This window comes from Filicampus tigris, chromosome 14 (genome assembly GCF_054856515.1).
Source record: "Filicampus tigris isolate MCC_2025a chromosome 14, RoL_Ftig_1.0, whole genome shotgun sequence".
NCBI classification, from domain to species: Eukaryota; Metazoa; Chordata; class Actinopteri; order Syngnathiformes; family Syngnathidae; genus Filicampus; species Filicampus tigris.
Window position 1 is genome coordinate 4,513,374 of NC_141230.1, and position 16,348 is coordinate 4,529,721.

Genomic DNA, 16,348 nt, shown 5'->3' on the forward strand with positions numbered 1-16,348 from the left:
TCATATTTAACCCACATTCTGTCCATTTCTTCTGATCTTCCTTGAGATGGTTCAGCCCTTTTGTTGGAGTCGTGTGTTTAATTAAACTGATTAGACTTGATTAGAAAAGGCACACACCTGTCTATATACAACCTTACAGCTCACAGTGCATGCCGGAGCAAATGAGAATCATGAGGTCGAAGGAACTGTCCAAGGTGATCGGAGACAGAATTGTGGCAAGTCACAGATCTGGCCAAAGTTACGAAATAATTTAAGATAAGATAAGATAAGAATGCCTTTATTGATCCCACAGTGGGGAAATTTTCATTGTTACAGTACCAAAGATATAGGTCACACAGGGGCGGCGGCATAATGTGGCCATTAATGTATAACATTGACGGCAAACATTTAAAATCAAACCTATGTAGATATACGCAGTAACATGTGTATATACACATGTGTATACACAGCAACCTACATCTACATAAAAAATATGAGGAACACTCATTTCGGCCTGTACATAGTACAGAGGAAAAAATACTCTAAGTGACAGTGCTGCAGTGCTGTAGTGAAATGTAAGGAACAGCATTGGATAAAAATAAAACTAGACTAACAGTAGTGGGGAATGTTGAGTATTGCACGGTATTACAGTAGTGGGGAATATTGGGTATTGCACGATATGAGCTCAGGTGCAGGACTGCACAATTGCACTAATGACCGCCAGTTTGTAGAGACTACACAATGTTCTTGTTAAAGAGTCTGACAGCAGCAGGCAAGAAGGAACGGCGGAACCTCTCCTTTGCACAGCGAGGGTGTAACAGTCTGTCACTGAAGGTGCTGTGGAGTGCTGTTAGGGTGCCCTGGAGGGGGTGGTCCGGGTTGCCCAGCATTGATGACAGCTTGGCCAACATCCTCCTGTCCCCCACCGAGTCCACAGAGTCCAGGGAGCAGCCCAGGACAGAGCCGGCCCTCTTGACCAGTTTGTCCAGCCGCTTCTTGTCCCGGGCCGAGACGCCGCCTGCCCAGGTGACCACTCCCTGGAAGATGACCGATGCAACCACCGAGTCATAAAAGTTCCTGAGGAGTGTCCCCTGAACCCCAAAAGACCTGCTCTGACTCTTCCTATGGAGGGCGTCTGTGTTGTCGCACCAGTCCAGTTTATTGTTCAGATGAACACCCAGGTACTTGTAAGTTGAGACTCTCTCACCATCTGTTCCCCGGATATTCACTGGTGCAGGTGAAGAGTGCTGGCGCCTACCGAAATCCACCACCATTTCTTTGGATTTCCCCGCATTGATCAGGAGGCGGTTCTGCTGGCACCAGTCCACAAAACCCTGAGTAAGTTCTCTGTACTCCCGATCATCTCCGCCTGTGATGAGGCCGACAATCGCAGAGTCGTCAGAGAACTTCTGCAGGTGACAGGTAGGGGTGTTGTAGTTGAAGTCCGAGGTGTAGAGGGTGAACAGGAAGGGAGCCAAGACAGTTCCCTGTGGGGCCCCCGTGCTGTAGAGGAGCACGTCAGACACACAGTCCTGTGTCCTCACATACTGTGGCCGGTTTGTGAGGTAGTCCTGGATCCATGTGGTGAGGTGGTGCGTCACCCCCGCCCGCTCCAGCTTGTCTCCCATTAGGGTGGGCTGGATGGTGTTGAAAGCACTGGAGAAATCAAAGAACATGATCCTCACAGTGCTCCCCGCCTTCTCCAGGTGGTAGAGTGAAGTGTGGAGGAGGTAGATGATGGCATCATCAGCCAGGCTGATATGCGAACTGGAGTGGGTCCATTGAGGAGCTCACCAGGGGGCGCAGGTGGACAAGGACCAGTCTCTCCAGGGTCTTCATCAGGTGAGACGTCAGCGCCACTGGTCTGAAGCTGTTGAGCTCCTTCGGGTCGGGGGTCTTTGGCACCGGGACCAGGCAGGATGTTTTCCATAGCTGGGGGACCCTGCCCAGCTTCAGGCTCAGGTTGAACATGTGCTGGACAATTCCACACAGCTGGTCTGCGCAGGATTTGAGGAGCTGGGGGCTGATGCCATCTGGACCCGCTGCCTTCCTCGCCTTCATCTTCTTCAGCTGGTTCCTCACCTGAGATGTTGTGAAGGCCAAGGCTGGACAGGAAGGAGTGGTGGCTATCTGGTGTAGCTGGGAGCTGGAGACTGTGGAGAAAAGAGGGGAGGGGGTGACACGCCCAGCGGGAGGAGTAGGTGGAGACTGCAGCAGGACAGACTGAGTGGAGGCAGGCATCTGATCGAACCTATTAAAAAAGAGATTCAGCTCATTTGCCCACTGCAGGTCCCCCCCAGTCCGGGTCTTGGGTTGTCCGTGGCCTGAGATGGTCTTCAGGCCCCTCCAGACTCCCCAGCACTTAAGGTTCCTAAAACCACAGTGGCCACCATAATCCTCAAATGGAAGAAGTTTGGGACCACAACTCTTCCGAGACCTGGCCGCCCAGCCAAACTGAGCAATCGTGGGAAAACAGACCTGGTGAGAGAGGTAAAAAAGAAGACAAAGTGTCGTGGTCAGTGTTCGCTGCGCCTGCCTCTCCCCTTCCTTATCTGTGCAGTGCTGGAGTGTGGCAGTAGGGGTAGCTTAACTCTGCAGCAGAGACTCACATACTCAATTGAACCGCATCGGACCAATTAGATAGACAACTTAACCAGCTTCTCCCCTTACTCCTGTACCAGATGACTTCCATGCTCCTCGCTGTTGAATTCCTCCTGCCACGCGCTCCAGCTCTCGAGTGGACAACTCCCGGTGAACTGAGTTACTTCCTTTTGTTGTTTAATTGTATTTCCCAGAGCAAGGTGATTTTCGGTTGCTACTCTGTCTTCCTGGGTGATTTTTAGTTGCTACTTTGTTTTCCTGAATATATATTAGTTTTCCCTACTTTTGAACCCAGTGATTTTGTGTTGTTACTTTGTGTCAAAATAAACTTTGCCTTTTTGGATTACTGCTCTCTGCCTCCTGGGTCCTGGCCGTTTAATTGCCCCACGGCACGTGACACAAAGATCACTGGCAGAGCTCCAGAGATGTTGTAAGGAGACGGTAGAAAGTTCCACACAGTCAACTATCACTGCAGCCCTCCACCAGTCGGGGCTTTATGGCAGAGTGGCCCCACGGAAGCCTCGCCCACATAGAGTTTGCCGAAAAACACATGAAGGACTCCTGGACTATGAGAAATAAGATTCTCTGGTCTGATGAGACCAAGATTGAAGGGTTTGGTGTTAATTCTAAGCAGTATGTGTGAAGAAAACCCGGCACTGCTCATCACCTGGCCAATACAGTCCCTACAGTGAAACATGGTGGTGGGAGCATCATGTTGTGGGGGCGTTTTTCAGCTCCAGGGACAGGACGACTGGTTATAATTGAAGGAAAGATGAATGCAGCCAAGTACAGAGATATCCTGGAGGAAAACCTCTTCCAGAGTGCTTAGGACCACAAACTGGGCAGAAGGTTCGCCTTTCAACAGGACAATGACCCAAAGCACACAGCTAAAATAACAGAGTGGCTTCAGAACAACTCCGTGACCGTTCATGACTGGCCCAGCAAGAGCCCTGACCTAAACCTGATTGAGCATCTCTGGAGGGATGTGAAAATGACTGTCCACCAATGTTCACCATCCAACCTGATAGAAATGGAGAGGATCTGCAAGAAAGGATGGCAGAAGATCCCCAACTCCAGGTGTGAGCAACTTGTTGCATCATTCCCAAGAAGACTCATGGCTGTACTAGCTCAAAAGGGTGCTTCTACTCAATACTGAGCACAGGGTCTGAAATACTTATGACCATATATTTCAGTATTTCTTTTTCGATAAATAAGCAAAAATGTTTACATTTCTCTTTTTTTTCTGTAAAGATTAGGTGCTGTGTACATTACCCACCCAGCACCAGACGTCTTCTGGACGTTGGATTTTGGGCTAAACCTGGTCGGTCTGTTTTAGACTTGATTTAGCCCAGAAATAGTCGTTTAAATTTTGGTTGTGTTTAGCCATCTTTGTTGTTGTATTACAGTATTATTTTTTTTATATGTAAAGTTCTTTGTTACAGTTGCAGCTGTTGTGAAATGCACTATATAAATGAAGTTGTATTGCTTTTAATGCTGCATGATGTTAACAAACTATCGTCTCAAAAATGTAATTTTTTCTTTGCTATCGTAATTGGCATTTATTAAAGATATTTAAAATATGTCACTCCCGCGCACCATTTTGAATGGGGATGGACTTCCTGGCCAATCAGAGTGATTGTCACTGACACACTTTGACGTTGGTGTTTTATACGTTCAATTAATATCTAAAAAGTACCATGACACAAAATATATGAATTTGCCACAATTCTAAACACATGCATTCTACTTTATGAAACCTTGACTGAGCACCGCACAACAAACCATATCACTGTGTAGGTTGAGACTGGCTGCCTCGTGATCATGTCACACGCATGAGGGCCAATCAGTGGGTCTGACTAAAATCTACTTCTGCCCTTACTTAATCGAGCCCTTTTTTTTTTCCCCAAATATGTCCGGTCCGGCCCTGGGACGGACTGCCCACCTCTGTTTTTCACTTTACAACCAAATTTAGACTGTAAAAGGATGTCTTTTCAAAGACGTCTTTTCACCTTTCACTTTTCAACCCAATTTAGAATGTAAAAGAACGTCTTTTCAAAGACGTCTTTTCAACGACATGAAAATGACGTCTTTTCACCTTTCACTTTTCAACCAAATTTAGACTGTAAAAGGATGTCTTTTCAAAGACGTCTTTTCAACGACATGAAAATTACGTCTTTTCACCTTTCACTTTTCAACCAAGTTTGGATGTTTTTTGAACGGACACAAGTGACGTCTTTTCTACGTCTTTTCAACCAATTTTTGCTGGGTGGGTGATGAGAAACAAGATGAACTTTTTTGATTTTGGCAAATGCAATGACACAGTAAGTGAAAAATTTCAAGGGGACTGAATACTTTACATACCCACTGTAAAGAAAGTATTACCTGCTGTTGCTATCGTGTCACCACTCATTTATTTAATTTTAAAGTCAATAACCACAGTACTACTTGCAGAGCTTTTCATCCTTACAAAACCTTTCTATCATCTGTACTTGTTCTTTGCAACTCAGCTACACAAGTGTTAAGTGCAAAAACATGCTTTTTCGTTACCTGCTACCCAGACTTTAGACACAAAAGAGACCAAGATGTCAATACACCATCTTCTGTCTGTGTCTTTTGTAGGTCAGTGCCAGTGTGGACAATGTACTTGTCACCCACCTGGGGACAGTCGAGTTCATGGCAAGAACTGCGAGTGCGACGACCGACAGTGTGAGGACCTCTCTGGGGAGGTGTGTGGGGGTGAGTTCAAACACGCACAACATTTTTAAAAGACTTATCAAGTTGTGCAGAGAAATGACAAGAGCTGAGGGAGACTTGGCTGAATTAATAAGCGGTGCAACTTCCTGGAATCTAAACATGAATACGCAAAACATTGTGGAGCGACCACATGAAAGCATTTGCTGCAACGCTAATCGCAGTTGACACTCTTTTCAACTAATCAGTGCTCAACTTAAACACTGCAGTCTTCACACTTCAATTATACTGAGACACTGCTTTATGTGGTTTGGATGGTGCTGCTTTTTTGGTTGGCAAAAAAGTTCAAATGATCTCAGCATTTAACACTTTAATATGTTCCTGTGATCAATAGCATATATAACCGAGATATTTACAGTCACACATTTTTATTTTTGTTCTGGAATAAATGGAGGTGTGTATAGACCTTTTCCTAATGTTTGGAAGCAAAAGGTACCAACGTACCTTTTTACCAGCGTAAAAAGTGACTACAGCTGACTTAAACAGAAAAAACAATGACAAATACTTGTTTAGAGTCACATACCGAAATTAAAGTGACTACAGCTGACTTAAACGGAAAACAATGACAAATACTTGTTTAGAGTCACATACCGAAATTTCTCTGAAATATTTAGGTTTTTTTCAATGTTCTTAAAAAAATCCAAATGAATCCAGCGAAACCTGTGGTTGAGGAGGATAAATCGAGTGGATGTCATAAAAAGATGTACAGAGAAGATCACAAGACAACCTGGTGGCCAAGTATCCACTTCTCAAATGACAGACTGGGAACCTAATATCGTCAATATCATCAAGTTTGTATTTTGAATGAACTTAATTATAGAAATTAGAGCCGGCATTCTGTCTGAACCAATTTTCATCATGTGACGTCATCTTTTCGATTGAACCTTCACACAGGAGAAGGAGGTTTAAGTCATCATTCAAAGCATTTACCCCGTTTTCTCAATTGCTCCGGTTGGTCAAATGGCATGTAATGGTTGGTTTACTAGCAGCTCCAACGCAGACCACTTGAGATTTTTCCACTCTGTAGTATGTAGGATCATGTCATGGTGGAAAAGGTTTATTTGAGCAAGGCGTTTATTTGTGTTGTCTAACTCTGACTCGGCATCATTACAAAAGCAGTATGTATGCCCAAGGGGAAAAAAATGTCCGAGATGCATTTGTAGGCTGTTTGTGAATGTGAGAAAATAATAATGCATATTTTAGCCAATCATAAGCTGTAAAACATAAACTAATTTCTGGAAAAGAAAGGATTAAAAAAAGAAATACAACAATCATTGGATGAACTCTCATTGTAGACCATTAGGGGGAAATTCAACTCACACATCAGTGTATAGTACGTGTTGGCCACCGCATATAAAACTAGATCGCACACATGTTGCTCAAGGTCACCTAAACAGGAGCCAGGAAACAGACTCAGATCCCTCCAACTAAATGTTATTGTAGCATTTTTGTCAGTAGTGGGACTTGAACGCATGCTCATCTAACTACAAAGCACAAGGCCTTACAGACTGCGCTATCACCTAATGTGCCCTGCATGTTTTATATGTCATCCAGCAGCAATCCACCTGATTCAAATGCTCAGGATCGTTATGCAGCTTCTACAGACTTTGATGATTATATGATCATTTGAATCAGGTGTGGCCCCCGAGGACTGGAATTGCCCACCCCTGACCTAGTGTAATGCTAATTTTATCATATTATATAGAATTCTTTCTCTTGTTATCACTACCTTTCTCCACTAATTGGCTGACAGAGATCACATGGTTTAATGGTGTTAATGACATTTGCCAAATATGGCTCCTTGCCATTTAAATGAATTAAGTAACATGGGCATAACACGCACAGTGGGTTTGTGGTTAGCATGTCTGCCTCACAGTGGTTAGCATGTCTGTCTCACAGTCAAGCATTTCTGTGTTCAAATCTCAGCTTGGATTGTCTGTTTGGTACTGTAGTTTTGTCCTACATCTCAAAAGCATGCATGTTTGGCTATTTAAAGGCTCTAAATTGTCCATAGGTTTGAATGCCAGTGTGTGTGGTTTGTCTCTTACAGTATTTGCCCAGCAAATGAGTGGGCACCAGTCCAACGTGTACCCAGATGCTTGCCTAGAATCATCTGGGATAGACCTCAGCTCACCTATGACTTTAAGCACTGAAGGATGGATGTATGAATGGATGAATACAGATATAGATTTTTTTTCACTGCAGCTACTGGTTTTGCCATTTTCAGTGTTGCACTCTGCTAACTTGGGGTCAATATATCTTAAATAAATATAAATAAAATACAAGTATTTAAGAAAAAAAGCAGAGGCTATCAGCCTTCCATGCAGGGCCACTTCCTCAAGGACGAAGAGTGTAAATCACACTAAATAAAGTTTGTTTGGATCTATCATCAAAGAACGTCTGGTACACTCTTCCTCACATTAAAAAACATTGTTTGTTCTTTGGTCACTCACTCTGACCTGCAAACAGAACAGAGTCAATCCAACGAACCTATAAAATGCGCAGTTAGTATATATGGTACAGTCTCTACTGTGCGAGGCAAGGCGAAAGCTAATTGAACTAAGACGATGCTTCTGTCAGTGTAAATCAATGACTCTTTCTCCATGCCTTGACTGATTGAGGCAGCCATGTGTGGATGGCTATTCAATCAATCAATCACATTTTTTTATACAGCACTTTTCATACAATAAAAATGCAACTCAAAGTGCTGTCCAATAAAAATGTCCAAAACACAACAGGAAGACCCGCTCTCGCCCTCCCTCCCTACAAACCCAAAGACATATATTCGCCAGTACATCAGTACTCGCACATACACACACACACACGCCCACACACCCCCCCACACACACACACACACCACACAACCTGATAAACTGTGTTAAAAAAGACATGACAAGGCACAGAGAGACCATATGAGGAAAGGGTACCCAAGGGGGGCTCATTCATGCTGAGGGGAATGACAGCCCACGGGCCACGGGGAGTGCCACCATCACAGAGACCCCCGGCCCAGATCAGCCGGGGAGACCTCACGCCTAGTGTGGAGGCCCCCGGTCACCTGGACCAAAGGAGCCCCTGCAATGACACCCCCCGCGGGAAGGGCACCCCCCCACGCGGAGACGTTCATCGTAAAACCAGATTGATATTTCTCTAAAATATTATTTGTGTTTAAACAATGATTTAACTGGAGAAACACCAGTTTTTCTAAAATCTTACTTAAAAATGGTAAGTTGGATACATGTCTGTAATTATTAAAAACGCTCTGGTCAGAGTCCCTCTTCTTCAGAAGGGGCTTAACGGCGGTGGGGAAGGCGTCCGTCTGGAGAGAGCAATTGACTATATTTAAAAATATGTCCATAAAGAATCCATAAAAAGTCTTAAAAAGAAATGTGGGAATTATATCCAAAAGGCAGGTTGTTGGATTTACCTGGGAGAAAACTCGACCAAGTGTCCTTGCGTCAACCAGGGCAAAACTTTCCAGTGTTTCCTCTTGTAAATGTGATTGTCCAGGTTTACTGATACTTGTTATGTGACGGGCTAAAAGACTGGATCTTATGTTATTGATTTTACTTCTGAAGTGGTCTGCAAAGTCCTCACAGAGAGCGTCTGTTGGTCTCTGTGGGGACTTGTTAAAATCAGAGCTAGTTAAAAGTTCAAAGCTATTGCTGCAAAGTGAGACAGGTTGCTGCTTTTAAATTCAGAGCATCACATGTTGCGTTCCGGAAGACATGTCAGACTGACAAATTAAATTAAACTGTCAATTAAATTGACTGCAGATGTTTTCATGTGCATCTTTGTTACTTGTTATTTTGTTAGGTTCGATTTAGACTCATCTTGCCCATAGGAAATAATTCAAATAGAAAGGGCCCTTTCCAGCATCAAGTGTTCAAATTAGTTAACCACTGTACATATAATACAAATACAACACCCTGACTTAAGGAGTGCAAACAAATGCAAAATACAGTGAGTGAGCAGTGTGGACAATGGATTTTTTTTACTTCCTCTTGAAGACAAATGAGATCCAGCCCTTTTAGCAAGTTATTTCGTTATTTTCGAGCAACGGCAGCAGATGGACGAGTCATCTACCAAATTGGTCGATTGGAAGACAAGAATCCCCAAACAAGTTTTTAATAATTACTCAAATTCAAGCTTTAAATGTCAATACGGAGTAGTATAGCCGACTCGTCGACTAGTCAACTAATTAGTTCAACTAATTAGTTCAACTGCTAGTCAGGACAGATACTCTCTCTTATCTCAGATACAATCTCTTAAGTTGTATTGAGCTCCACTTCTTGTTCTATGGTCATCACACTTTTTTACTTTCCCATCACTACTAACTTTCTGTGGTGGGATCGTAATAAATCATAATTACTTAAAGTATGCTGACTGGGCTTAGGTCTAAAGTATTGAGATTGCAGAAATATCAGTGAGAACTGTAGTCAAATTGTAAATCTATTCACTGTATGCTGCAGAATCAAAGGTGACCTATTGTCTCCTGACCCTGCCTCATGTTATTTCTCCTGTAAACCAACGGCCTTTCTGTTCTCTGCCACCAGGTCATGGTTATTGCTCGTGTGGACGCTGCATCTGTGAAGCGAGTTGGTTTGGCAAGCAGTGCCGCTTCCCCAGGTCATGTGACATAAGTGACGCCCAGAGCAAGGAGCAGTGCGAGACTGCCGATGGAGTCCTCTGCAGTGGCAAAGGTATGAATATTAACAATAATCATGTTAATATCTTGTAGCACTTATTTGGGATGTTGGGTATCACATTTTTACAGATCAATACCAGTAAAGTATTCACTCTGAGTACTCACTGATAAACAGCACCGATACCTCTTGTACTTTTTTTTTTTTTGGCCTTAATTATCGCTGGCTGGTATCGGCAGCTTCACAAAGATTTGATACCTTAAAATAAGTTATGGCAATACATAGTTGCCCATCCCTAACATTTCTTATAATTCAGAAATCGTAACACTGTAATTATAATATGTACAAGCCATGTTTCTTAGGATACGGTCCTGTAAATTTCACTCACATCATGCTGGGGCACTAAGCAATGAGTGTCAAGTCAATGATTAAAAAATGTTCAGGGAGCGTCAACGATTTTAAAATAAGGAATGTGTCAACCACTGCAAAATAACGAAGGAGTGTCGAAAAAAAACACAGAATAAGGAGTGGACTTAAGGCTTTATCAAGTAAGGGAGTGTTGAATTGACCAAACTACAGACATAGGGCTCTATATTTTTGTCAAGCATAAATCTGGCATGTAGTGCGGGCTAAAGGCCCAGATAGACAAATCTGATGTCGGCCGAATGTGACCGATGCTTATCCCCTGTGGCATTGGGCCAACTGTCGGCACGACGTGCAAGAAAAATACATCACAACAACAGACAGCGAAGCTGACCATTAAGTCCCTTCCACGCAATCGTGAGATGTAATACCCCTCCACACCATCAGCGGCAGTAGTCACTATTCCTATTCCTATTCCTATTGCGGATTATAAAAACATAAACAATGTATTTCACTATATTTTTCGCTCAAGATGTACTGCCATGCAAAGCAAACCCTCACGCTCTTGACACAGTATCATGTAATACTTACATTGTCAACCTTGGCACTTCTAAGAAGATTAAAGCGGCAAAGGCGGAATTCTCAAGGCTTTCAATCGCTTACTGTTTATCCGAATTCGTCACTTCCTGTTCTTGCCCGTGCGCTAATTCGGTAGCTAACAGCCAATCAGAGTGCGAGGCTACACACACAAGTATTGGTATTTTCACAGACACGCACATCTTTGGGAGTTTGCACCATTGTGGGTGTGAACACAGCCAAACTTCTTCACAGCGAACAGGTCTTTTCATTCTCTTTTAAATCGGCATGACGGGTACACAGTACTTGTCATGGTGGAAGCCAAAACTACAGACACACATATTGTACGGACAAACATGTTAATTGTCAGATTAAGTTGGAGCTGTGTGTGTTTCCATTGCCTTAAGCGGACACGTTCACACCTTCTGACAGTTGTAAGGCAGGCTATTTTTTTCATCATTTTGGAGGCTTATTTTCTATAATTGGCAATTTGGTATTCATTCAAATTTGGCAGTTATTTGGTTGTTAATAACACTCTTTTTCTGTGTTGTGTAAAATTTACAAGACCTTTTTGAGTCCATTTACAGGGTCTTTAGGAAATGTCTACAATTACCAAACTAAAGTGGGAGCCTAAGCAATAGCAACATAAGAAGACTATCAACTTTTACAAATTAAGTGAGGGAATGTCAACTACAAAACAAGGTGGGTGGGTCATCAATTGGAAAATAATGAGGGAGCATCAACAACGGCAAAATAACAAAGAGGTGTCAGAAATTCTGAAATCATGAGAGAGCATCAAAAACAGTAAAACGTGTTAACAATTGCAAAATAAGGATGGAACATTAATAATGGCAAATTAAGGAGGGGGCATTAATATGGCAAAATAATGAGGGAATGTCAAATATGACCAAAAAAAATGAGGGAGCATCAAGTGTTGCAAAACGAGGAGGGGGCGTTAACACAATCAGATGAGAGTGTTTGTAACAGCAAAATAAGGATGGAATTGAATTCACTATCAAATGATTTGTCATGTTGCAGGATCCTGTCACTGTGGCCAGTGTATCTGTTCCACCAAGGACTGGTGGATATCCGGCGAGTATTGCGAGTGTGACGACAGAGAGTGTGACAAACATGATGACCTTGTCTGCACAGGTACACCAGCTGAACCCAAATTCCGTAGGATTTTATTCATAAAGTGCTGTACTGTGTGTGCTATGGCCCTTTTCCTCGAATGCTACCAACTAAGCGTGACATACTGTAGCTTGACTTAATTTTCTTTTGACAAAAGTAGGTACTACAAGGTTAATTTTTAGGTACTTTTCGAGTAAGCCAATAACATACGGGGGATTAACTAGAGCTAGTCATTCATTGGCGCTGGTAATGGCGACATGGCTGGTAATGGTACCACTGTGGCGCTGGTAGTGGCGACATGCAGCAGCAATGTTTGAGACCGTATGTACGGATGGTCTGTTTTTAATTTGTTTAAAGTCACTACTAACTTATTTTAATGTGTTGTCGACATTAAGGCAACAATGGCTTACCTTTGGATAGAGGGGCAGACGTGGCGGTGTGCGGCAGAGGATTGAGAGGCAAGGCCATCGGAGTCCCCTTCTAACTATAATCTTTGCTAATGCACAATCGCTCTGAAACAAGATCGACCAGCTTTAGGCAAAGGTTATCTTCCTCTCTGAGTATAGGAATGCCAGCCTTATTGCTGTAACGGAGACGTGGCTCAGACAGAATGTTCCACAATCGGATGTGGTGTTTGATGGCCTTGGTGAACCGCTGCGTCTTGACAGAGAACCAACAGTGACAAATAAATCACTGAGCGGTGGACTTTGTTTATTCATTAATAAACAATACTGTAAGACAGGGGTGTCCAGCTCCGGCCGTCCTCAAGGGCCGCTTTCCTGCCCGTTGTCCAATTCTCCTTGCGGCAACACACCTGATTTAAATGACCAGCTCATCAGCAAACTCTGAAGAAGCTTGGTAACGATCATGATCTCTTGAAACAGGTGCGTTGCAGCTGGGATAGATGGAAAACAGGCAGGACACCGGCCCATGAGGACCGAGTTTGGACACCCCTGCTGTAAGATATGATTAGGGAATCATTGCGCACTCCTGACATTGAGATTTTACCTGTCTCCTTATGCCCTTTTTATTTACCAAGAGAGTTCCCCCAAATTTGTATCACTCTCGTGTACATTCACCCGAGAGCAAATGTTGACATCGCAACTCGGACAATTGTGGAGACAGTTCACAAGTTACAGAGCATCGCACGGACACACCCAATTTTATCATGGGCAATGTAAGCCCAAGAAGTCGCTTTATAACTTCTAACTAGTTTGTGACTGTTTTTACCAGGGACATGACATACCTGGGCGGCACGGTTGTCGACTGGTTAGTACGTCCGCCCCACAGTTCAGAGGTCCTGGTTTCGATCCCGGCTCCGGCCTCCCTGTGTGGAGTGTGCATGTTCTCCCCGTGCCTGCGTGGGTTTTCTCCGGGTACTGTGGTTGCCTCCCACATTCCAAAAACATGCTTGGTAGGTTAAATGAACACTCTAAATTGCCCCTAGGTGTGATTGTGAGTACAGATGTTTGTTTGTCTGTGTGTCCTGCGATTGGCTGGCAACAAATTCAGGGTGTCCCCCGCCTACTGCTCGAGGACAGCTGGGATAGGCTCCAGCACGCCCCGCGACCCTTGTGAGGATAAGCGGTATCGATAATGGATGGATGACATATCTGGTTCTTTGTTACAGCTCTATTAAAGGAGCTTATAAGTCCTTGTATCGAATACGTCCGACTACAATGTTGTTTAATTGGTTCCCACGTTTAAATCGGTCCTGAAGGAAACAAACCGTCTGTTGTTTACGGTTTGGTCAGCAGCTACTACCCAGCGCCTCCAGGACTGCTTCCACTGTACAGACTGGGACTTGTTTTCAGACACTTGCCCTGATTTGGATCTTTTGACTGAGACAGTGACTGGTTATATAACCTTCTGTGAGGATTTACATATTCCAAGAAAATATTTTTTTAATCTTTCTTAAGTGTAAGCCGTGGGTGTCTAAATCCCTACAAAATGTTATTAGTCAGAGGAACATCAGTTTTAATCGAGGGGACCATCACCCGCAGTAGGGAGCTGCAGATGCAAGTAAAAAAAGAATTGAAATTAAGATATAAGGAAAAAGTGCAAACCATGATTAGCACAGGGATTGCACGCCCTGCCTGGAAGGGAGTTAAATCTATGATTGGGATGTGGTTCAAACAGCACACCATTTCACTTGCTGGCAAGTCAAACCTCGAACATGCAAACGATTTAACCTTTTTTTTTATAATTGTGTTAATATTTGTGATTTTAGTGGAGAAATGTCAATAGATAGAGACACCCCCCCACAACTGTCAGGAATACACCCACCCATTTTATTAACTGCGAATTGACTTTTTAGGCGAGTGAAAGAAATTTAAAATCCTGGTCCAGACAACATTAGCGGCCGTCTTCTGAAAAACTGTGCAGATCCACGGGCCGGAATCTTTTCCTCCATTTTTGAGAAGTCTCTTCATCTTCACAAGGTGCCTCACCTCTGGAAGGACTCAATCATTGTTCCGGTGCTAAAGACTGTACGCCCTAAATCTCTTCACGACTTCAGACCTGTAACTTTTACCTCCCTGGTCATGAAGGTCTTTGAAAAAAAATCATCAAAAATGAGATTATGGATTAGCCTTTGCCTATAGGGCTAGTAGGGGTCTTGAGGATGCTGTATGCACTCTCTTGAATATTGTGCAAGGCCATCTGGATGGTGTGAGGAATTTAGCACAGTTGCTTTTTATTGATTTGTCTTCAGCTTGCATACAACCTCACATTTTAGCAGATCGGCTCACCGGCACCCACAATGTTGACCACAGGCTAGTTTGCTGGTTGATGGACTTTTTAACAGATAGACCTCAGAAAGTTAATGGCGTTTTATTAGATGTTATTTTATCTTCCACTGGATCCCCACAAGGATGTGTTCTCTCACCGCTTTCATTTGTTTTATATACAAATTCGTGTCAGTCACCAAAGGGATAGATTCATTATCAAATTTTCCAGATGATTCTGTAATTGTGTCACTTTTATATCATGACCTTGATCATGGTAATGTTGTTAATGCTTCTAGCGATTGGTGTGATCGTTCGTTCTTAGTAATCCATGTTTCTTAAACAAAAGAGATGGTCATTGATTTTAGATGTAAGTCTTCTCCTCTCCCTCTTCTCCTTATCCATGGCCAGACTGTGGAGGTAGTGGAAAATTAAAAATACTAAGGGATAACTCTTGACACCAAGCTAACTTTTGATTCGGTGTGTGCGAAGGCTCACCAGCGAATGCACTTCTATAGAAAGCTGAGAGGTTTTAATTCTGTTTCTGATTCTGTTTTCATGAAAATGTTTTCTTGTTTTTTTTTAGTCCATTTTAATATTTTCTTATATCTGCTGGTTTGAATCCCTTACTTGTAAAAACAAAAAGTACTTGCAGCACATTACATTGTGCAGTAAGATTGGAGGCCAGAATTTCAAGGAACATCATCAAAGGCCCATTCCATCACAACAGACTGCCGTCATCCTTTGTCTGCTGAAAATGGACTGTCACCATCAGAGCACAGATACTGTATGCCCAGGTGCAGGACAAACAGATTCAAGAACTCATTCATACCAGTTTCCATGGTCCTTATAAATAGTATGTCATAACACTTATAATACTCATACTTATATAATACTTTGCATATGGTTTGTGTTTGAGTGGATTATTTATGTATTTTTTTTATGTTGACTGCTGGCAGTAAAAGGAATTGCCACTTGGGGATAATAAAGTTCACCTTGATCTTGACCTTGATTGGTTGAGGAAATTCATCACTGTAACATTAGAGGATACGTGGCCAAAAATGATAAATATAAACACAGGTGCTAACGTGAATTTACCCTTACGACATCCTTTAGCTCTGGATGCGGCAGTACCAAAGTCAACAGTTTGAAAATCCCTGGGCTATGATTATCATTTGGTAGCAATTGAACAAAATATCGAGGCTAAAGTGTGATTTTGAAGGACACCTGGAAATGCTTGTAAAATCCCCTTTCAAACCAAAAGGGAGACTCCCTGTGATTTCATGCAATATTTTTTGAGACTTCTTGTGGGTCTGAGTCTACCTCTTCTTTTGGTAAATGACAGAAACAACAAAATCCAAGACCATACAAAAGTCCATGTTTCTTTGTAAAACTGAGCAGGTTTTTCAGCGGCTGAATTTTCCAAAAATTCCAGGGAGTGCAACGGAAGTTTCATGCCTCAACCCCCACTTGAATTTTAATCACACTGAACATACCTGCAAAATATGATGACTTTTTGAGTATTGGAAAGCCCAAAAAATTGTGATTGTAAAAATGAAGACAAAAAACTACCCATAA

General features: G+C 42.9%; 2 protein-coding genes across 3 annotated transcripts in view; one reads left to right on the forward strand and one right to left on the reverse strand.

The window, feature by feature from the left end:
- Positions 1 to 16,348, forward strand: part of itgbl1 (integrin, beta-like 1) — a 58,021-nt gene that overhangs the window by 40,966 nt on the left and 707 nt on the right. Inside the window, exons 8-10 of the mRNA XM_086051479.1 lie at positions 5,200 to 5,316; positions 9,885 to 10,031; positions 11,952 to 12,065. Of these exons, the coding sequence (XP_085907605.1) occupies positions 5,200 to 5,316; positions 9,885 to 10,031; positions 11,952 to 12,065 (378 nt within the window). The remainder of the gene's footprint in view (positions 1 to 5,199; positions 5,317 to 9,884; positions 10,032 to 11,951; positions 12,066 to 16,348) is intronic.
- Positions 2,311 to 16,348, reverse strand: part of fgf14 (fibroblast growth factor 14) — a 138,086-nt gene continuing 124,048 nt past the window's right edge. For both annotated transcript variants that reach the window (XM_086051483.1, XM_086051480.1), the window contains exon 6: positions 2,311 to 2,457. In XM_086051483.1, the coding sequence (XP_085907609.1) occupies positions 2,378 to 2,457 (80 nt within the window). In that variant the 3' untranslated portion in view covers positions 2,311 to 2,377. The remainder of the gene's footprint in view (positions 2,458 to 16,348) is intronic.